Raw genomic sequence first — 23,522 nt, forward strand, 5'->3', positions numbered from 1 at the left:
GTATCGTATGAAGCCTTAATCAAAAGCCTTGAGAGATCACTCATGGGATACTTCCCTGAGGTTGAGCGTACCAAAGTAGGTGAGAATGCCTGATGGAGGCTGCTTTTAGGGACTAGTGACATGTGCTCATGCAAGGCGCAGCCAGGAAACCAACAGCCTTGATTCTTTCTCATGGAAGCCATGTACAAATGGCAGCATTTACACCATGCTTTATGAGACACAGACCCTGAATAGCATGTGCTTCAAATGCTCAGTGCTTCAATGGCTTGAACCTGAAGCAGTTGCCTGCACTGTGGACTGACCAGAGTGATGAGCAGTAAAAGCCACCCCGATGCTAAAATTAGTTCAGCCCATTACAGAGCAGAGAGAGATTCCCAAATGGTTTAATTTGTGCCTTGCAAAGAGCCTCCCATCTCCCTTTAACTCATCATTTTGGCAACTGTCACTTGTGGACAGGAACATCCCCGAGGCGCAGCGATATTTGCAGAGCAGGCAGCTGCTGAGATGATTATGGCAGATCAGCAGGTTGGCCTCTCTCTTTCATTCCTAATGACGCTCACTTTGGAGCAGCAGCTCCAAACCACATGTGTCATTTCTCCAGAGCAGAATTTTAGGGGAGGCTCTCTCACCCAGCTTCACTGCATGTGCACTCCTTCAGGAAGGGCGCTTTTGAAATTGCTCCAGGAAGTCCTGCTATGCTTGGTTTGGGGACAGTCCAAAGCCCATTGAGGTCAGTGGGAGACCTTCCAGATCCCACTGGATCAGGTCCTATACCGCCTGCAGCAGTGGAGAAGCTGGCCCTGCACGAATGCTTCATCTGCAAGAGCTTAACCTTTGAGGGTGACGTGCAGAATTGGGATTTCTTTGATTTTCCTACCTCTGAGTTTTCTGGGGTTAATGCCACAAAGGCAGCATGGCCATTGATTGCTGCAGTGGGGCTGGGAGACCCTGGAAGAGAAATGGAGAGGCCATAGACGCAACCAGCATTAGCATCTCTCCTCTTTCTCTGCCAGTGCTGTCCCGTTCCCGAAGCCATTGCACGGGCTGGCTCCGAAAAGCTTTGCGGCACCTTAGCAGTAAGTCAGGTCTTGCAGCCTGAGCCAGGGGGTCTGGGACGCTGGGCTCAAATTCAACAGCTTGGGGTGTTAGCGACTTGACAGCTTTTCCTTCAGTTGCGCTGGAATCCAGAAGGCCGTTTTCGAGCTGGTGCAGAAATCCGGAGGTTGCATTCCCATCTCACGCTAATTTAGCTGAGCAGGGCACACGCGGTCTGAAGCTCACCTCTACATAGAGCTTTTATAGTCAAGCCCCTGAACATCATGTCTTGCTTTGGAAAGCTTTTAACTTTTTGCAGTGGATTCTTTGTTCCCCCTGTCCCCACACCCGAGTGATAGATCTAGCAGTATCCCTTGATTTAGAACAGCAGCAGCCATTTTTGCAGGCATTAATGGACTAATGTGTCCTTTACAGCTAACTAATCCTGCCAGCCAGGGAATTTTGGTTGTCTAAATGCTGCTCTTTGTACCCGCCGGTAATTGCAGCTATGAAAACAAAAGCTAGGTTGAGGTCCCTTGGAAAGCCTAACGGCGCAGTGATTTGTAACTGTGTTTGCTGCTGTTTAAAGCTGCTTCCAGCTTGATATGATGATTTGTGCCCACTAGCTAATACACACTATGGCCCAGATCCTGCAGCGAGCTCCGCATGGGCAGACCCCTTCCCCTACACGGAGCGCCACTATCTGAGGCGGGGCTTCACCTGCGCACAATCAGACTAGCAACAACCGTGGCGGAAAGTGTGTCCTGGCAGAGCCTTATCAGCTGCGTTTTGAACATGGTTGTCGTCAGCAAACTGTGGGCCAGATCTAAGAACTCTGCAACTGACCGATCAGCTAAGAACTTTTGCCTTTAAACTCCAGTTGTTGGCAATAACATTGGCAGTGCCACCCTTTGTTATGAAGCCGGCCTGTCAGAGAGGCTACGCTTCTCCTGCAATCTGTGCTGGCTAATTGCAGTCCTCCTGTTTCTGGGAGTTGGACCCAAATTCACATGCTTTAGTCCTGTCTTGGACAGAAATCATACTACAGTGCAGCTACTGCCTACCCGAACTGTGGGTTTTGTCTTAATTGTTCCTTCACAAATTCCTCCCTCGGAATCTCTTTTGGCAGTGCAGACGCGCTTGCGTCCTATTTCTTATTATATGCACAGCTTTATAAAGTTGTCGTTATTGGGCCTTTAGTCAGACTTCACACTGTGGAGTGGGAACTGTTGCATGTGCACTTCCAAAATTTCCTATAACAGTGCGCGGCAACATTACACAAGAAGTTAGGGCAGAAAATGGAGAGCAACATGTCCCGATGAAACAGCAGAGGGAAGTTAGGGAGGTAGAATATAATGATTCAAACTGGAATGTGACCGGACCACCAGGGGTAATACCCTCACTCCTGCAAAAAAGGGCTGAGATCTTGGGTTTACCTCCAAAAGACATTACCTCAAGCAACACAGAACCTTTTCATGCCACACTGGGATGGGGCACCATATTTCCCAAAGAAGAACAGGACACCCCCAGCCGATTGCCTGAGCCCCTCCCCTCACAACACTGTTGTCCATGGCTAGAACCCTGAGGGGGGCCCTCATGAGGCTGTGCCCCCAGACCCTGGCACCCTGCCACCCCCTGCCCCAAGCTGGACTGTTGCCTCCCCTCCCCAGCTCTGCCTCCCCCACTGTGGGGGGGGGGGGAGCCTGGCATCTCTGCTTGCCCCACACGTTCCTCCACACTGCACCCCACTTTTTTGACAAAAGTGGGCATTTGTCCCATTGCTCTTGCCAGCTCAGCCAGAGCAAACGGGACAAATGCCTCCTTTTGGAAAAAAAAAAGTTGTGATGGCAGGGACAAGGCTTTAAAAAGGGACTGTCCCGGGATGTATGGTCACCCTTCTGGCTCAGTACTGACTCAGAGAGAATGACACCTAGTGTCTAACCACCACCACTTATCGCACAATGAAGTTAGCCTGTGCAACTCATTGCCACAAGATATTATGGAGATCAAGAACTTAGCAGGATTAAAAAGGACTGGACATGTATATGCCTAACGAGCATATCCAGAGTTATAATGGCAAGAACAACAAAAAGAATATTGGAAGGACTCTAAGCCCTCACACTTCAGAGCATAAGACAGCCTCCAGCTACTGGGAGTTGGGAAGAAACCTTTCTCTGGGGGCAGGTTATGCCATAGCTGCCTAGTGCCAGGCTGTTTTCCAATCTTCTGAAGCAGCTGATGTTGGAGATGGACTGGATGGAGCCCCAGATAATAATGAGATGGAGCCCCAATAATTCCTATGCATTATTGTCCAAAGTACCTAGGTGTTCCTCAGAGGTCATGGACCTAGCCTCACACAGGCTCTCTGACGGGCTCCTGTCCCAGGGATGGAGGTAGGCAAGGAAGCAGAAAGAGTGGGGCAAAGGATAACTATCATCTCTTTATTTACATCGCAACCAAATGCACATGCAACACGTCACAGGATGTACTACAAGGTAACAGCCCTCCCCCACCTTCCATCATCAGAAACGTTATTGTCTGTTCACTAGGAAAACTGCATTTCCCCAGAAAACTCCTAAAAATAATCATTAAAAAACCCACACTCCAAAGGAGAACCAAATGAGTGAGAGCTGCAGGCCGGGACATTTAGCTTCAGCCCATCCCAACCAGCTTGTCCTCCATGGGAGAGAGCGGGAGGGATGGGGAAGGGACAGGCTCAGGAACTCAGAGTCTGCAAACTGTAGTGGGACCTAAAACAGGGCATGGCCTTGTGGCTAGGTGAGTCTCGTTCCAGCCTTGGCTGCTGGTTGAAGAAAAGCAAAATCAGCATCTCCCCGTGTCCCAATGTCGCAGTGCAGACCCCAGGGACAGACCCTCTGGCTAACTGCACCAGCCCCCAATCGAGTCCTCTTGCCAAGAGCCCCCTCATAGATCTGCCTGGTCACTCAGATTAGAGCTGCTGGTCCTCTGAAAGGGAGCATGCCGGCTGGCGCCCCTTGCCAACAGCACAGCGCACCGGAGGCTCTGAAAAGTGGGTCACCAACATGAATGAACTGAAGGAGGGAGGGAGACATCTCCATTGTACAGAAGGGGAAACAGAGGCACAGAGCGGTAGAGTGACTCACCCTGACCCCACAGCGAGTCTCTGGCAAAGCAAAGAGCAGAACTAAGATCCAGTGACTCATCACCTACACATGTAGGGCCAGATCTTCGGGTGGTGTAAAATGGTTCCAACTCCCCTGAAGTCAATGGAGCAGCAGCCACATACACCAGCTGAGGTTCAGGCTCTTATCTTCCAAATTACCCCACACAGACACTGAGGTGTGGGTTCTGGACAGAGTCACCAGTGAAGGCGAGTGTTTGTCCAGTGTGTGACGTGGGCTATCACTAAAGCACTGCTTAGCCGTGCGTCACTGCCCCACAATCCTAGGTAGAGAAGAAAGAATCCAACTGGCTGTGGGCGATAAGCCATAGGGAAAGCAAGAATTTCAGGTCTGCAGAGAATGGGCATGTCCCATGCAATGGTCCGGTTCGGGGTATCCAATTTCCTGGTTATCTTCTCTGATCTCTCATATAGGTTTCAAGCAGGAGAGAACAAGGACACCCGCCCACCTGTCCCAGAACCCAGGATTCCCAGGGGAGCTCCTCCCAGTCTTCTCACAAGAAATAACCGAGGCGAAAGACTTAAGCCCTGGCTTCCATTCGACCTAAAGGAGGCAACTTCAGCTGCAGTGAGAAGAGAGTCTTGAATTCTTTCCCTCTCAGCAGAGAGAATATAAGGCCCCTTTCCCCTGTTTCAGAGGTTCTCAACTCAAGGGTGATGAACTGGTGTCAGGGGGCCCCAATCACTCTGCTAGATGGGAGAGGGGGGTCCCAGTGAGATGGGAGAGATGTCCGGGGGGGGGGGGTGTGTGGTCCTGGGATAGAAAAGGTGGAGAACAACTACCCTCATCTCATCACCAGAATCAGTCTTGTTAGGGCCCTGCCTGATCAGAGCCTGCAGCTTCAATCATTTGGTAGATATTTTCCCACCCCTCCCCACTGCTAGTTATAAATAACTCGTCCCTGGCCCTCCAGGCTGGAAATGAATCTCTGCCCCCTTCTACACGTTAATGAACGATCCCTGATCACCGCTGGCTGACTCCGGCTCCACACAACGCCCTTTCCTCCGGGTCACTCTTCGGTTCCGGTGAAATTTGGCATAGCAACGTAGCCCTGCACAGAAGACACAGATGATGAGCGTGAGATGGTCTAACTGCTCTGGGGAGTAATCTGGGTGTGGGTGTGCGCACTCACACACACACACACACACACACACACACGGAATTGTACTGGAGTCTGCGTGTGTGCTGGTGAACAGAGCTTTCAAGGAATTAGGCTGGTCCTCATCTTACAGTAGGAGAAGCAGAGGCAAGCTCAGCAGTGAGGACATACGACTCATGGTGACACACAGAGTCAATGGCAGAACCCACCACAACGGGGACTGTCCCATGAATGCTGGGTGAGCCATTTGGACCAGAATGGCAGAGAAGTCCCATCACCCGCGTTGGACCGCGCAGGGCTTATTGTTTTCTTGTCTCTTGCATTAGATGCTATTTAGCTCACTGCTCAAAGGTGACGTCTGTTCGTTTATGGCTGCGATTTCATTGGTGCAGACAGTGTGTTTCACAGGCGCTTCAGAAATTCCACTGACAACAATAAGGACAATCCATAGGAAGTTTTGCTTGGTCTCCCCCTATTACTTCCTATTACTGTCTAAGCGATCCCGCCTCTGGGAAATCACAGTTAATGTGTGGCTATGAGAGCAGCAACAGTCGGGGAGCTCCCCTTGCTACTTTCTCTCTCTCAAACTTCACGAGAGGAGGCAGAGGCGTCTGACAGCGGTGACTGAGGGCCCGATCCAAAGCCCACGGAAGTCCAGAGGAGTCTTTCCATTGACTTCTATGGGGTTTGGATCAGGTCCTAAAGTGTAGGGAACATGTGATGCTGGTTGATGTAGTCTTTGGTGAAGAAGTAATATATGTATACTAGGAAAGCAGCCTCTGTTTTAAGAAGATACCAATGAACAGCCTTCCTAAGGAGGGTGTTTCACTCTGGGAATTTGCCCAGGTCATTCATCTGGCGCTGGGACTTGGCACATGTGCCTTTTCTTAGTTAGCCTCTTGTCAATCAGAACCATGGGAAGTATTTAGAACGTTGGGCCAGCCAGTAGAAATCCCGGTAGCTCCACTGAGGACAATGATGTACGGCTGGCCCTGGGTATTGCCGGAAGGCCCTGCATGGGCAGCCCTGGAGACAAGAGCCCTCTTTTGCTCCACAGAGCAGGGACAGCACAGGCTGGGCAGTGCAAGCTTCCCCTAGAGAGAGACCCTTTCAGGGGTGAGAGGGGACTTCAGTCTCCCTGGCTTCTGCAATGAGACAGCCCACAAAATTGCCTTTGAGGGATGGATTTTATGATGTGGGCAGTTGTCCACTGGACTGATGTCACAGGTCATTGAGCAGATGGCTCTTGGATTTGGATACCACTGCTCTGAGCTGCATTCAGACCTGTCTACCAAGAGGGGAAAGGTTCTGCATGTCATTACCAATGCCCCCAGGCCATTCAGTTCCCCCATAAAAAAAACAAATATGATCAGAGCTTCGCTCGACTCCAAATTTATCCTACCACCATATCTCATGGGAGATCAACATACGATAAGGAAGGCATACTTATCATTAACTTAAGTAGCCTAAACATGAAACAGAGCCTGGGGCATCCCCACTGGGATTTCCATAGGAGCATCTTCCTGAGGCCAATCTATCACAGCATCATGTTTGAATAAGGTCCTGGGTCTAGAATATCCTGCTACAATGTACACCTCTGAGAAAAATCTACCTAGAAAGTATATAGCACAGTGCATTTTCAAAGCCCCTTACCGCCATTAATGGATTATTGCTCACACTCCTCTGCTGAGACTGGGATGGAGGGATTAATTTCCCTACTTTGCAGGTGAGGAAATAGAGAGATTAAATGACTTGACCATGGACATGCAGTAAGTTAATGGCCGAGACAAGATTAGAACTTGGGGACCCGGCTCTCAAACTGTTAGACCACACTGCCCCTCTATAAGCTCTGTAGCCAGCCACTGAACCAGTGATAAGAAGAAAACAAGGACTTGGGGGTCTCCCACCAGTGACGAGCTGAACTCACCTTGAGTGCACATGCAGTCATCATAACATTTGTTGTTAAGGCCTCGATTGTGCGGTTTGCAGAGGTGCTCACGCAAGTCACAGCAGGATCCTGCCAACACAGCGAGCGAGCCAGCAAGAGATGGTCAAAAGGAGAGAAACTGCAGCTGAATTATCTCCCCACTAGCACCTGCCTGGAGCAGGAATTCCTCCAGGTCACAGCCCCAGCGCGTTGTCAGAACATGGATGTTCACAGCTGGCTCCACATTCACCCCGGCACCCCACTCATTTCTCAAAATTAGGATAAATTAGAGGGGGATGTCACCCCTCCCTCCCCCAGCCCCAGAATCCAGGCCTGGATTCCGAACACTCCAGAGTCTGCAACCAACTCTGCAATGAATGAATTTGTTTTGATGAGGCTGGTGCTCACCTGGGAGGCAGTCAAGGTGATGGTCACATGGTTCTCCTTCAGCCGCCACGGTTTCATTCCCACTGCTGGGGCTCTTACTACGGTGTTTCTCTAGGGAGAAGAGCAAATAGCTGATGGAATTCAATGGGGCAGTATCTTTTCCAGCAGCCTGAACCTTCCTGCAGTCTGGATTGGTGAAGTAGCAGCATTTCTTTAGCAGGTGCTAAGCTACTTTGACCTTCTTCCATATTCCCTCTCACTAGTCCAAATGACCAGCACTCCCACTGCTCACGGGAACAGAAGGTCTTTGAAAGCTTCCGAGATCAGCACGCCTTCCTAGAGGTAGGTCCAGAACCAAACCATCCCTAGATCCAAAGAGCCTCAAACTTTAGAGAAGTTCTGATCTGGATCCAAACTTCTACAGTTCAAGTCTCACCTCCACTCCTCACAGGCTTCGTGGCTCATTGGAATCTCCCTCAGCCTGAGCCTAACCCAAACCACATCTTCTGGACCAGCTCAGGGCAAATTGCTCCAGAACATGAAATACAAGTGGATAGAAGAAGGGTTTAGCAGGAGTCAAAAGAATCAGCCCCAGCTAATGGAGATAGTTCTAAAAACAATACTTTCCATAGCTAGATTTGTGGATTAGCTCTTGAGAAACGATGACAGATTCCTTAGCCATTGGCACTAACACTGTTCTCTTTCCAGCTGAACCTGACAATACCAGATAAATCACTTGACACTGCAGAGATGTGGTTTGCTCAATACCGAAGCCGCGGGACCAGCGGACCCTCCGCAGGCAAGCCGCTGAAGGTAGCCTTCCTGCTGCCCTCGCAGCACCGGCAGAGCGCCCCCCGTGGCTTGCTGCCCCAAGCATGTGCTTGGCGTGCTGGGGCCTGGAGCCGCCCCTGGGTATTTGCATGGAAGCTTATAAAGCTAAAATGTGCATCCTCATCTTGACAGGCACAGAGTCTGGGTACAACCATGGCAGGGGTGCATTAGATATAATCAGTTGCACAATCTAACCAATGCAATAAGACAACTTAAGTTTTTTGGCTGTCTCTCCTACTCCTTCGTTCACCCCCAAGTCTGTCCTTCAATTTCCCGGATAGCTGGGACCCCCAAGCCTTAGAGGGATGGTGGAGGGTACAGGTAGCAATAGTGGGTCCCATGGATACCTTTCCTCTTGGCAGATGGCCACGTTTCTGGCTTGAGGTCTTCATAATCTGTCCAGTCAAACAGAGCCATATCCAGGGTGGGCATCACGTCCCCATCTTGCCTGACACGGGCCTGCAGATGACAAGAAGCAAGGCAGTAAGTCGTATGCCCTTCTGTAGGGCCCTGCAGGCAAATTTCAGCAGGTACTTTAAGGACACTAACTCCCCAGAAGTGGGGATTTTTACCCCCATTTCACAGATTGTTCAGCATCGGCCTCACTGTTCCTGTCGAAGCCAAGGATAAAACTCCTGGTGACCTCAAGAGGAGCAGTGAGGTCCATGCTGCTTGCTTCTGAAAATCCTACACTGTGGCTATAAAGCAAGACAGTGGCAGAGCCCAGGACGAGGACTCATGAGTTCCTGGCTTCCAGGTGCATCCTGGGTCCACTGGGACATGCTGGAGATGTCTCAATCAAAGGAGGTGATCTTCCTGAGTGAGGAGATGCTCTGGTTGTCTCTGAGGAACTTTTTAGGGGAGCTTTTGCGTCAGACAATACACCTGGAAAGTGGATGCCTGAAAGGGGCATTGTAGCTCATGGGGAAGTTCTGGGGTCTTACACTGGGTGGGGAGAAGGTGTTTTTCAGTCGAGAGCTGATCACTGTGGGGGAGATGGTGGCACCAAGCAGCTACCTGTTTCCTCTCCCAGGAGTCTGCTGTCTCCAGGTGGGAATAGCCAGCCATCATCAGCCTCCATACCACCACCGAGATTGACTTAGGACAGCTGAGCACCTAACTCCCTCAAGTCCCTTTGAAAATTCCAGCAAGCGGCAGCGGTGGAGAGTCCAGTGCGTTTAACAGATGCACCTTTACCTGGGGCCGAAGGGATGCGGCTGCAAGAGCTGGTGGTTCCTCAGTAGAAGCTGCTGTCTCCAGTGTGGTGAAGAGGAGCACCGTGGGAGCCAGACCTGTGAATTCCTCCACCTGCAGGTTTTGAAACTGCCCCTCAAAGTTTTCAGGCTTCTTATACAGCGAGCTCGGCCCAGGGTCAGGGCCTTTGCCTACAGAAGGTGACAAGGACAACGACTTCATCTTCCTCATCCCTTCCCTTGCTAGGGGCAACCGAATTTCCCCTGGGGATAGTTACACCACAACACCACCTGCAGCCTCTGAAGCTGGATCCGGACATCAGATGCACTTGGAACTTAAGGTGTGTGGGGTGAGGGAAGCAGTTCAAATCCATCTCATTCCAAATCCATCTCTCCTGGGGGAAGTTCCGAAGGGGCTGACACAGACTTTTATTGATTATTAATTATTATTAATCTGTATTGTGGAAGTGCCAACCCAGCAGCCGATGATGCTTGGTGCTGTACAAACAACAAAATAATCTCTGCCCCAAAGAGCTTATCTGGGAATGCCATAGAAAAACAGGGCATGGCCACTGATTTAAAACTATATTGTGGGATTCAGTCAATGCTCGCTGGAGTCAATAGGAGTAGAGTATGGCTGAGTGCTTTTGAGTAACCCACCCTTAATTGGTAAGCTTGTAACTGTCTAATTTAAATCAGGTTGAAACCAATATAGTTATGCCACCACAAACCACTGTGTGCACACACTTATTTCAGTTTGAGAGTTTATTTTGGTTCCGTGTACATCTGTTCCTAGTTGACTGTTTAAGATAAACTGAAGCAAGAGCGTCCACACAGCCCTTTGTACTAGTTTAACTAAATCAGTTTAAATTTACACCTTAAGCTAAATTTATGTCTACACAGGAAGATTGCAACAGTCTGGGGAAAATACTGCCTGAAACCAGCAGTAGTGTTCTTTATTCTCCCTCCTCTAGACCTTGTGTGAAGCAGTCAGTCCCATAAGAAAGCAACCAAGGGCTCTTTCTTTTAGGGAGGGCAGAAAGAGATTGAGGTGAGCCCTGGGAAATATCGGAGGCCAAATTCTCAGTTGGTGTAAATTGGCATAGCTGCATTAGCTCTAATAGAGCGATGCTGATTTACACCAGCTGAGAAACTGGCCTCCAGAGTCATGCATATACACAGCTTGAACTGAGAAGCAAAGCAGCCCCCTTGTTAAATTAAAGCAACTTTTTAATTCTGTTAGCGTAATTTGGCACCTGCAAAATTGACATGTTTCACACCACTTTGCTAAATTGGCTTGACTGAAAATCGTGAGAATTCAAGTTTTGATGCAAAATAAATAAATAAATAAAAATAATGTGGCTGAAAATTGTTTTATGTATGTATGTATGTATGTATGTATGTATGTATTCATTTCCAATTCTGGTAACGTTCCCAGGTCAAGATTGGAAGTTTTGAACCTTGCTGAGATGTGTTTGTAAACTGGACCAGTTGAGGAAAAGAAACAACAATAAACCCCCCAAAGAAGGCCAAAACAACCCAACTCCCATGACATTTCAGGGTTTCCTTCCTTCCCAAAATCAGATCATTTTTACAAAACAGCAATGAATTGTGACAACCTGAGATTTCAACGTTTTCACATTTTCTTGTGCATATTTTGTACATATGGCCACCCACCGGATCACACCTGCCCCCAGACACCCTCCCATGCTCCTCTCCACCTCTGCACACACACACTGTCCATTCCCAATCACCCTCCTCCCTCACCCCCAGAACCCCGACACACTTCCCTTCCCTCCCACACTGCCCCTCCCCAGCCACGTTCCCCCTCACACACACACACACACACACTGACCCGCCTCAGACACCTTCCGCACACACACTTCCCCTCCCCCCACACACACACTTTGCCCTCCGAAGCAGCCAGGAGACCTTGGTCCCTTTGAGTCCCTTAGGGTTCTGCTACCTCTGTGTTGTTTCAGCCTTTCCCTGCGGCTGTGCCGCCGGTGCTCCCGGTTCTGCTTCTTCCCCCTCTCCGACCCCGGGGACTGGTTCTCTCTCTCAGGATATGGGAACTCAAAGCCCAGAAACACGTCCTTCTGCTGCTTCAGGGCAGCGGGCCGCTGGATTGCTCCCTGGTCCTCCCCCGCTGGAGTCCCGCTTGCCAGCCTGAGGGCCTCCTCTCCAGACACCTGCCCTCTGGAAGTCATGCCATGGGCCCTGTCCTTCCTGGCTCCACCATGCCTGCGGTGGTGCCCTGCTCGGGGCTGATGCTGCCACAGCTCCTCGTTTTGAAGGTTGTTGTTAGTCTCTGGGATGTTTTTGTCCTGGGTGCCAGGGTCCAGGGAGCCCACTGGGCGGATGTCAGAGAGAACCAGGACACAGAAGAAAAAGAAAGGGGACAAGGAGCAGGAGGAAGATGCCATAATCCTGGGCGCCTTGCCGCACCTGAGGTAAACATATAATCAGCATCAAGCTCATCAAAGAATCCAGGCCTTGTACAGCCCACAAAACCCCCTGCCCCATACCAGGATTGAGATCAGCCCTTTAAACACATCACACTCACTGGTCCCACAGCTGCACTCCAGCCTTGTGGGACTGTGTTTTTATCCCTTAATAGCATCACTCTGGATGTTCTTGTTAGCCATATAAAAGTCTCATCCTGGTCTGAATCCTGCTAGGCTCCTGGCCTCCATGATATCATGTGGCAATGAGTTCCACAGGCCAACCGAGCATTATGCAAAATAATAATAATAATAATAATAATAAAAAGCCTCTCCTTTTATCAGTTTGAAATCTTCTGCCTTTCAGTTTCATTGAATGTGGCTTTAACCTGAGGCTCTCAACATGCTTTACAAAGACTGCCAAGTGTTGTGATCCCCTTTTGAGGAACAGGGGAGACACCAAGAAATTAAGAGTGTTGGTCAACATCACCAACTGGCAGAGCTGGGAACAGAATCCAGGTGCTCTGACGCTCACTCCTGCCCTCTATGCCACACTGCTGACTTAAGAGGGTGAGCAGCACTGCAGAAGGAGAGTGGCCAGAAGGCAGCATCATCACATGCTGAATTTACTCACCCCGTCCCATGTCTCCTCCTGGCAAAGAGAATGCAATCCTTGCAGATCCTGCATTTAGCAAAACCTTGCATCAAGAAAAACAGCCGAAGGAAAGACATCGTTCGCTCAACGAGCCTGTTACGTGGGAAGACACTGGCTCTGCAGTTGCGTCTGTGATACAAAGAGTCTCCAGTCCGGGGAGTCCTGACTCAGCATGAATGAGGTGTGCGTTTGAGAACCAGTGAGTAAAGGGGACATTCCAGGCTAGAGCCCCTGGGCCAGGACTTCAGCTGGCATAAATGGGCAGTTTCTTTGATTTCAGTCAAACTGAGCATTGGCCCAACAGTCCAACCGAACCTCACCAGCTAGGAAGAGCCCTGACCTCTGGGGGAAGTCGGAGTCCAGAACCCACGTTGGCAGCTTAGCCCCACCTCTCACCTCTCGGGACACCAGGGGTCAATGACTATAACGTGCAGGCAGGGCCAAGGAGCGCAGCAAACGAGGAGGGTCCTTGAGACTGGATGCACATGGAGCGCAGGGGCGGGGGAGGCCAGGACTGAAGCAGTATGGAGTGGGAGGCGGGCCAAGACTCAGGACTGAATGGGAACACAGCATGAAGAGGCTCAAGGCTGGCAATGAAGGAGTCCCTCCTCCTTGGTTACCTCCTCCTATTCCAGCCTTGGTTACAGCAGCATGTGCAAGGCCTGCAGGGGAGGAGAGGTTCCAGTTGCATGTGCAAATGAAGGTCATTAATCAATGGTGATGCCTCCCTTTGATTTCTGACTAGCCCCACTACCTTTCCCTTTTACCTCCTGCCAGCCGAGTAGGTAGAGATGGGATCCTGGCTCCGAGAGCAATGGTGGGGCAGCCCAGTGCCAGCTGCCGGGCTGGAGCTGCCTGCCAGGCAGGTGGGCATTCTGGGCCTCCTCACAGCCGGTTTGCTTGAAATGAAAATGTCAGAACTGGAAGCAGCCGATGGCCTTGTAGGGCAGGCGATTGGCTTGGGGCTGGGCTGCACCAGGGAAGCTAAAGCAAAGCAGGGTCTGAGAAAACCCTGGAAGCGTTCCATTGAAGGGTAGCCAGGCGGCAGACGAATGCGTCCAGTCACCTCTGTTGGACTGCCAAGGGTGGGAGGGCTGTCTCGTGTGCCCAATAGGGGATTGGGACTGGGATTCTGAGCTGCTGTTCTTGGGTTCCGTTCCCTGCTCTGCCACCCTGTGGCCTCGGGCAAGTCACTTCACTACTAATTGCCTCAGTTTTCCCATCTGTGAAATGGGGTTACTGGCGTCAGGCGGATTGTTAGGTCAGTAAAACTATTTGAGATCCTTAGATGGAGTGGCGAGGGCAAAATAGTATTATTTACTTCTCTTTGTATTCAGATTTCTCACGTGGTTTCTTTACTGCTCGAGTTTTTGTTCTAAGACGGGTCTTCAGACCCTCATACAATCAATGTATGGACTTCACTGCCCTGATCATACACACCTTCTCTCATCCCTCCCCCCACCCTTCTAGTGCACCTATTGCCGTGGGACAGAGGTACCGTTATTAGCATGGCACTGAGGAGGCTGGTCCCCCTGAGTCTGGATAGAGCAATGGGAAGCCCAACCCCCGAAGACAATGACCATCTCTAGAATTTAACTGCAGCGCTTCACCTCCTCCGCTGGGTTAGGCCACAAAAAGGCTTCCGGGGCTGACGCTGGTCCTGGTGGACTCGGCTTAATATGAGATTGTAACAAAAACTATATCGCAGAGGAAGAACTGTGTCTCTTTAGGGGTGCAGAGCTTGGCACACCAACATCTTTCCTCCCCACAATTCTCTTCACTCCTGATTAATTTCCCCTTGCTCCCAGGACAGTGACCAGATAGCAAATGTCAAAAATCAGGACACTTTTTTCACCGGGGGGAGGGGGGGTTGCCTTTTTAAGACAAAGCTACTGATATCAGGACCTCTGGTCACCCCAGCTCCCAGTGAGCACCTCCTAAGTACATGCCTGCAATGGCTAAACCTCAGACCACTGCACAGCAGCCATTAACCCTTCAGGTTCCAGGCAGCCTCTATGGATTGTCCGGCTAGAGTCAGCATGACAAGAAAGCAGAGGAAAGGGGAATAACTAGCATCTCCTTTGATGCCAGACCCACCACTGCTTCATGAAGCCGACCGCAGGAGGCCTGAGATTCTCTTCCACAGTTAAGATGTTTTCCCTGAGTTTCAAACTATGACACAGATTCAGTGTAAATCCGGAGCGTCTCCCCTGAGGTCAGTGAAAGCTCCTCTGCATTCACACCTGCATTACCGAGAGCAGAATCTGGCCCTGAGCCAGGATAAAGGAGCCCTGAGCCGATAGGCCAGCTCACCTTTCTGAGGGTTAGCTCCCAGGAAAGCACGATGGCTGTGTCAGGGAGATTCAGTGTGCATGTGTTAGGAATCAAACATGAAAGACATGAGTTAAAAGGACTCGCCAAATGCCCATTACTTGGTACTGATAGAATCTTTACCACTGGCACATTTTGCTGGGGATTTGTCACCAGCACATGCGGAAGAAAGGGAAGCCCTGGCTGCCAGGAGCAACTGATGTGCTCATAAGAAGGAATTCTTCAGTCCTCTAGTGAAAACCCTGTTTATTCATCCCCAGCAAGCTCTGTCACAGCCGTCCCACAGCTACTGCGTGTGGGTCTTTAGAGAGTGGAAGGAGGCAAACCCTTCCATACTTTTCCACTCCCATCGGGAAAAGCCCCTCCCCTGGAAGTTAGCAGCGCTAGTGTAGACAGCACCCGTGCCTTTATTTAGGGCTGCTAATGAACAAGGAAAGCCGCTTGTCTAAGCATTGCTTTGCGAGGCACTGGAATCTCTTATTTGCCAAGGGAGGTCATGCTACAAAATAGCATTTCGTTTTGGTTCATGCAAAATCGAGAGTTTCAACTTGGAATCCATCTAGCAAAGCATCTGCAGTTCCCAGTCCAAGGCCAGTGAAACAATAAACATTGTTGAGCAAAAACAGTATCTCTGTGTCCAGAACATTTTCATCTTGTTTTTTTTTAAATGAGAGCAAACCAGTTGGATCTTGGTAACTCTGAATTCTAAGGACTGGGAACAGTGTCTCACCTGCTCATCCACAGGAGAAACGGGAGGGTACCAAGCGGAAGGAACAGCAGGTGCCAAGAGTGGATTAAACAGGCGGCTCTTGCCTGGGCCACACATCACAATCACTAGTGCAGCCACGAGCCCTTTGCTTTCCACTTGAGCATTACCCCATCCACCTGTTCTTCTGGGGACCTGATGCCAAAGAATCAGAGGCAGAACCCCCCTGCGGGGCTCAGTGCTGCTGTGAACTTAAATGCAGCTCTTCACCAGCTGGGAAAGTGCAGCACCCAGGCCCTGGGCCTAGGAGCTGCCCTGAGGGCATGATACGGTTTGGAATCTTGCAGGGGCCAGAGGGCTACCTCCACTCTGCACTAGATCTGCGAGCATGGGGAAGAGGGCACAGGTTTGCAATGATAATGCAGTTAATAAATATGTGGTATCATACAGCTCCTGCCATCAGAGGAGCTAAGAAGTGCTTATGCTGCTGTCCTGCCTGCGTGGCTCTAAAGACAACAGCATGCATTCGGGCCGCCCTGAGTTAATGGAACCGCCGCTCCATTAAAGAGCAACTCCTACAATGCCCCTTGTCAACATGGGACTCCTCCATATAGTGCATCCTCTTCTGCACCACCCAGTCATATGCCCAGATCCGGCTGCTATCTCTACTTCCCATCTCCCTAGGCCCAATCTTCTTCCCCTGCACAGTCTGCAAGTTCTCCCCTCCCATCTCCGGTATCCTTTGCTTTACACACACAAACCCATTTGTTTCTGACACTGGTCTGCATCTTCTCCGGCCTCCCGCTGCTGCTCTTCCCATCAGCAGCCAGTCTGGCTCCTGATCCTCCTCCCTCCAAACCAAGCTCCAGCGTAGCCTCTCTCCTGATTGAGCACCGCACTTGTACCAAGTCCCTTGTGCTGTGCATTTCAGAGACACAGCAGCCAGCATCAGTCTGACACCTCCACTCCACTCTCTTCCTAACAGGGAGATTCTTGTGTTCACCACACAGGTGTTGTTGTTCAGGCGGAATTTGCTGCCCCTGCTGCAGATGCCCTGCCAGCCTGAAACAAAGTTGTACATAGTGTAGAGACAAAAGTTCACCTCCTTCCTGGGATCCGGCTTAATCAACAAAGATTATAAAGTTCCCCCAGGCTGGGCTGCTCCCAGGGTTCCTCCCTCCGTGCTGCTTGGCCCACACCCTAGATCCCCATTCCTCTAGAAGCCACTCCTGACTCCCCTATCCAGGCAGGGGAATGAGTCACACCCCTCAGTGTGTCAGCAGGACCCACTTAACATTCCCAGCAGGATCAACACCTGCTAACAGAGTGAAGGGTCTCAAGCAAATACTACCAAGCCTGTAAATGGTCCTAAAACTACCCTCGGTGCAGCCAGGATGGTGTAGGGGATTATTAATGGGCTATAGCGCCTTCCACTTCTAAATCACCAGTTTGAATCCAACTTGGGTAAGTAGTGGCTGTTCAGCAGCTTATATAAGACATGAGTTTGTTGGGGCTCAGACCCATTCCTAGTGGGCCAGATATCTGTAGCACAAAACCCACCAATGTAATTGGCACTAATGTGCTCTGTCATTTGTAGTTGCTACAGCGAAAAACCAGGGACTTACTGTGCCACTGAAATGCAGCCATCTCCTGCCCCCAATTTAAAGGTGGCTCCTCAGGGATAAAGCAAAGACATCAGACCAACACCAAATTCATTCAAATATCTAATAATCCCCCCGCCTCCCACTCCATATCGGGGGTGGGGGGAGCAGGAGCTCTGAGCCCATGAACAAAGAATGTTGGGACTCTTGACAGACAGACAGCACAGAGGAAACCAGCTTGTGAGCTCCAGGGCTGAATCAAAATGGATTGAACAGAAACCTGGGCCAGATTTATCCCTGGCTTTAAGGAATAAAATTCGCGGTGGGAGTGCTACAGTGTACAGCTCTCATGGCGCTCCAGACAGAGGAACATAAGCTGCAGGGATAGACAAATGTACGTGTCTCTCTCATCATCTGTGTGTGCATGGCAGGGCTGATGGCCAATGAATCCCAGTCGTCCCTGCCAGGGCTCACGGTAAAGAGGGATCCAGGGGGTGACGGGGTGACGGATGGGCCTGGAGGAGAATAGAATGGGTGAGCTCTGCTCGGGGCTAGCAGACTTACAGCGAGTGGGCTGGAGTCAGGAGGATGGCATTGTGCAGATAAATGAGGTTTCTCTTCCCTGCTGGGGCTCTCTCCATCTGTTTTTCTATTTCTGCAGGCAAGTGCTGGGGAACTTCATGTTTCTCTCCCCTTCACCAGCATCCCCCACTTGCACTCATCTCAAACACCACCACCCCAGATGTAGGAAATGCACATGGCCTCGTCCCTGGCTTTGAGCATTTCTTGCATATTCCTGTCACCAATTTTGTAAAGAGCTTTCTGTCAGGACAGCTTCCATGCCAGAGCTGCCAGCCCAGGCATCCTCTTTCAGACCTAGCTCATGCAGACAAAGAAGCACTGTTACTTTCAGGATCCACCTCCTTCTTTTCCGAACGGTCCATGAACTTGCTTCAGCTTTCCTCACTCTCCTCTCTGAGCCCCACCCTGCTCCCCCTTCATTTGTCCACCCCTGGGTCCTCTTTGTCCCTGGTCACCAAATTTGGTGAAAGAGCCTTCTTCTCTGCAGCTCCGTTCTCGCTCTGTCGTTATTTAACTTGGTGTGGCATTTTACAGTTACTGCAAAAGCTGCTACACAAAAGAAAGTCCCAGGGCCAAACCTAAAAATCCCCCCCCCACCACTATGCAGCCTCTTGCTAAGCCTAGATGGCAGAGATGGTCGGTCCCTGCTGCCTGACCCACACTGTCTAATGTAAATGCTTTGCACTGCCATGGCCCCTTTCATCCAAGGATCTCAGAGTGCTTTACAGACCTTAGCCGCACAATGCACTTGAGAGGCAGCTCCTTAGGATTACCCCTGTTTTATTAATGGATGGAGAGAAGCACAGAGGGGTAAGACCCACATTTTCAAAAGTGCCACCTAATTCTGGGTATCTCCATTTTCGCATGCTCAACCCAAGACACCTTAACGGGGCCTAATTCTCCATTGTCCTGCACCCTGGGTGGTCACGAATCCCCCGTGCAAAGTGAGCGTATAACGCTACCATTCCAAATGGGCAGGGTTTTACGTCCACGTTAAGCTCACTTTGCACGGGCAGGAATGACTGCACAAGCTGCAGGCCGTGGCAAAGCAGGCCCCACGGGGGTTGTGATGGCCTCATCCCCTCTGCAAGTCAGGCCCATGGTGTCTCAAGCGGAGCACTGAAAATCAGTGACCAGTGGAAAATGTTGGGTTTGATGATCGATGGTAGAGCTGGGATGCCCTCCTGATGAGAAACGTAGTGTCACACGTGTAATGCTGCTCAAGCAATCCCATCTTCAGCAGCTCACATACAGTGGGAGGTTTGCATTTATACATTTGCCATCAGGTCCCCACTCGCCTCCAGGGTTTTACACTTCGGCTCTGAGCGGTGCTGGACACCTTGCAAATCTCTCCTCTCCCAAGAGATGGGCCTTGCCTTCCTATTATCTTGAGCCTCAATCCTCAACCTGTACCCTTGGGAATAACTCTTCCTCATGTGTGAGTAGCTGTATTGACTTCAGTAGCACTATGGCAAGAGGGTTGAATGTCCTAGAAGGTGGAACAGACAGATAGGACACGGTATGGAAATGGAAGAGGGGCACCTGGATGAATATGCAGTCCCCTCTGCTCTGCTTTCCCCCTGGAGCATCACAAAACGGCTGACACAGCCATCATTGGGGAGAGACGTGTGACCTGCTATCAAACAGGGTCTCCTCTTCCCAATAATGAGATTAAAATGGCAATGAGTCTGAGATTAGCCTCCAAGATATAGTCACTTGCTGTCACCACGGCACTGAAGAATCTCTAATTTCATGCACAAAGCAGAATGACAAATGGGGGACGATCAATAGGAAAGGACACTGTGCACTCCACTGAAAGGCATTCAGCCAACTGATAAAAAACACCCAGTGGAGTTACACCGGGGGGAGATTTGACCCAATACGCTTGATCATTTCAGGGGGTAAATGTCCCCATGTATCAGCTCACAGAGCAAGATACTGACATTATTCTTTGTGTGATAAGTGTTGATTTTTTTAAATCAGATTTCACAAGAGAAATGCACAGTTTTATAAAAGAGAAATGTAATGAGAATGCAAACCAATTTCCATCCAAACTCTGTGCTGATGGAAGACTTCACATATGAGTTGGATGAATGTCACATAAATGCTATATGATGAATTACCAGCGGTAATAAGCCATTAGCTGATGCCAAAATCATTTAATTCAGAATCACAACCTCACTTTCACCAGCAGAAGAAGATTAGAGGACAATCAGGGAGCAATTGAGTGAGGTGCGTGCGTGTGTTTCTCTGTGAATACAATTATTAGCTTAAAAAAAAAACAGGAAAACAGAAGCTTTTCATCATGGTAACTTTTCCCAATGGAGCAAGTGCAGGCTGAGGAGACGTCTAGGATCAATGGGACAGTGTGGCTACTCTTAGGTGCAAGAGGAGCTAGACAACTGAATGGCGAAAAACAAAGGGTAGAAAGCGCAAACAAGCAAACTCAGGAAGACAACATGAATGGAGTACCAGGATCTTAAAAGCAGCAAAGAGTCCTGTGGCACCTTATAGACTAACAGACATATAGGAACATGAGCTTTCATGGGTGAATACCCACTTCGTTGGATACATGCATCCGTCGAAGTGGGTATTCACCCACGAAAGCTCATGCTCCAATACGTGTTAGTCTATAAGGTGCCACAGGACTCTTTGCTGCTTTTACAGATCCAGACTAACACGGCTCCCCCTCTGATACAGGATCTTAAAGTGACCCAGAGCCTCTAATAGTATCCAAAGTGACTAAGATTTAAAGTAGCCGGGAAACAGCAGCAACCGTGTCTGATTCTCAGCATGAATGGAGAAGAGAGTGAGCAGATGATTAATTGTAAGGACTGACCCCAGTACTCATGGCCCCATCTCCAAAGATCTATACTAGATCAGATCGCTAGACAGGCCTAATCAGTGGGATGCTCTATAAATATTTCAGTTCCTAAGTCCCACCACCTTTCTGTCAGGTATTAAGAAACATCAGTGGCATCTGTTGTGCAGATGATAGTTAGAAGTGACTGTATCATGTCTGACTCCGAGGAACCCGCCACAACCGAAATAATGAACCCTGTTGGCAATGGGCCTGCATGTGAAATAAGCAATAAAATAACTAATAAAACCCTGGGAGAGACCAGACTCAGAACAGACAGTGCCTGAGGTGCCTTTGAATGGATTAAACTGCATCCCTACCACAGCCCTTCCAGCAACCACAGTGACTAGAATCAATAATACAGGAAGGGGGGGGGGGGAAATCAGGCACAGGGAGGTAGAACAACTCAAACAATGCACTAATGAGAGGGATCATGTCATAACAATGAAAGCGGAAGGCTGGCGACCTTCCCCTAGCTTAGCCATCGCTGGCTAAAAGTGACTTTAGACTGGCACCAACCAGGCACATGGGATCAGCAGCATGAGCCCCCCGCCCCCAGTCCGGGAGATTCTAAGCAGGACCATGATGTAAAGGCGTCACCCCCCCGCCCCCCCCACACACTTTTCCCAAGAATCAGCAGCTGTACCTGAAATCAGCACAGGCGAACTGGACCAAAGCTCAGGATTGCAGAGAGTGGCACGGGGGAGCGGGATCCCGAGCTGCCCAGGTGTGTGGGGGTGACGGGAGGCCCCCTCCGGAGGGGCTGTGAACCCCAGAGGGGGAAGGGATCGGGGCAGCCTAAGGAAGTGGAGGTGTTTGGGCCGCGGCGCAGTCAGCCACCCCCAGCATCTCACAGCTCTCCGCCGGGCTGAGAGGGAGGGATGGGCAGGGAAGGTGTGTGGGCGGGGGAAGGACGAGAGAACCTGCCCATTCCCTGCCCCCTCCCCAGAGAAGAGGGCTGAGCCCAGTTGCAAGGTCAGGGGTGCAGGGAGGGAGAGATCCGCTGCCTACCTGTCTGCAGCTCCTCGGCTCTGGAGTCAGCCCGGACGGCAGAGGCAGCTGGGAGGGGAGCAGCCGATGTGTCTGGCTCTGGGGGTGGCGGTCCACACCCGAGAGGAGGAGGAGGAGACAGGGGAGGGCGAGGCGAGAGGCAGTGGGGGAATGTGCAGAGCCGGCCGAGGAGCTGGGGACGCTGGGAAGCCCAAGGGAGAGGGGTGGGGTGGGGGGGATCAGATGGAGCTGCTAGCAATAGAGCTGGGGGGGGGGGGTGTTGCAATAGGAGGAAAGGGAGAGTGCGCGTTCCCGAGCCCAGGCGCGCCCCCGCGGGGCTGCTCCCCCAGCTGGTGGTCCCCAGAGAGAGAAGGAGACAAAGGCAGGAGACAAAGGCAGGAGGGAGCCCCCGGGGGGAGAAGTTGATGCCAGGCTGCGAGAGTGAGAAGGGAAGTCCCCCACCCCCCCAGTCACAGGAATCAGGTGTGGGGGGAGCTGCACAGCTCCACGCCTCACCTGCCTGCAGCTGCTGCCGGCCCGGGGCTCCGCTCCCGCCCCCGTTCACACCCGCAGCGCTTCAAAGCGGATTGGGGCCGCCTCTGGAGTCCCGGGGCAGCGCGCGGCGCGGTGACCGCAGGACACAATGAAATCAAGGCTCTGCTCAGCTGGTGGAGCGTCTGCCCGCGTCCGCGAGCCCCGCGCTCAGTCCCCAAAGAGATTAGTCTCCATTGCTGTCAAATGGGATGGAACAAATAGTCGGGGGGGGAGGTTGTTAGGCTGTTTGATGATAAACCCCCCACCCCCATCATACTAGAGAATGGTGTAAAGGTGGGGAACCCCCCCTCCCCCCAGCTCCTGATTTGGGGACATCTGTGTTAGCAGGGAAAAGAAAAGATAAAGTCATCACCCTCATGTACACGGGTCTCTTCAAAGCCAGGACACACCTGGGGTTTCACTTCCCTCCCTCTCTCTGCTTCTCCCACAACAGATTGTTTTAATTCCCAGGAGAGGGTTGGCAGTTCAAACGGTCTCCCCCACGTCCTTTCCCTCCTTCCTTTGCCACAGTCTCTATTTCTGGCTGGATTAAAAAAAAATATCAGTCAATCTTAGCTGCTTGGCATAATTCTTACTGCACTGATGTCTCCTCAGAGATGACTGTCACTTGTGTGTGTGTGCGCCATGGTATGTATCAGCATGTCTCATTTAGGGACTTTACCACAGAGTGTTACCGTTGAACATATAACTGCATCACAGAGGCAAAGGCCTGCTGTCCAGCTCCAGCATCCTTAACTCAGCCCTCTGGAGCACACACACTCTTCCGCAGGGCTCCAAATGTGCCCATTCATGGCCCAATCCTGCCATCCTTCCCGCTGTGCTGAGGCCTTTACTAGGTGAGTAGAACACGGGAGCTCATGTAAACCCTGGTCCTGCCCATTCATTCATGACTATTCCTTACTCAGGGAAGTAATCCTGCTGCCTTCTTCGCAACTACTCACAGGAGTTAAGGGAGCCGGGCTGCGCCACCAATGAAAGTACACCTGGGTTGTGTGGCAGCCCTGATCTGCAACGTCCTCATTGTTTTTGTGATTCAAATCTTCGCCATAATGTTCAGCGCACAGCTGGGGTTTTTGCATTCATTCATTTCAAAGGGTTCAGTTCTAATCCTGTTAAAATCAAGAGATGTTTTGCTATTGGCCTCACTAGGAGCAGGACTGGG

At 50.8% G+C, this 23,522-nt stretch overlaps 1 protein-coding gene across 3 annotated transcripts; it reads right to left on the reverse strand.

Annotated features, from left to right (window-relative positions):
- Positions 1-3,455: 3,455 nt before the first annotated feature.
- Positions 3,456-22,243, reverse strand: DRAXIN (dorsal inhibitory axon guidance protein). Of its 3 annotated transcripts, none has more exons than XM_039509537.1 (7): positions 21,827-22,243; positions 11,603-12,084; positions 9,641-9,828; positions 8,791-8,902; positions 7,634-7,723; positions 7,226-7,315; positions 3,456-5,250 (listed from the first exon to the last, which is right to left on the reverse strand). In XM_039509537.1, the coding sequence occupies exons 2-7, from the start codon at positions 12,060-12,062 to the stop codon at positions 5,138-5,140; spliced, it is 1,053 nt and encodes a 350-aa protein (XP_039365471.1). In that variant the 5' UTR covers positions 12,063-12,084; positions 21,827-22,243; the 3' UTR covers positions 3,456-5,137. The 3 variants fall into 3 exon arrangements, with proteins under 3 accessions (XP_039365471.1, XP_039365472.1, XP_039365470.1); XM_039509538.1 differs by lacking the exon at positions 21,827-22,243 and adding an exon at positions 21,462-21,718; XM_039509536.1 differs by lacking the exon at positions 21,827-22,243 and adding an exon at positions 12,715-13,317.
- Between the last annotated feature and the right edge of the window lie 1,279 nt (positions 22,244-23,522).

The sequence above is a fragment of the Mauremys reevesii genome, linkage group 21 (assembly GCF_016161935.1).
Source record: "Mauremys reevesii isolate NIE-2019 linkage group 21, ASM1616193v1, whole genome shotgun sequence".
NCBI classification, from domain to species: Eukaryota; Metazoa; Chordata; order Testudines; family Geoemydidae; genus Mauremys; species Mauremys reevesii.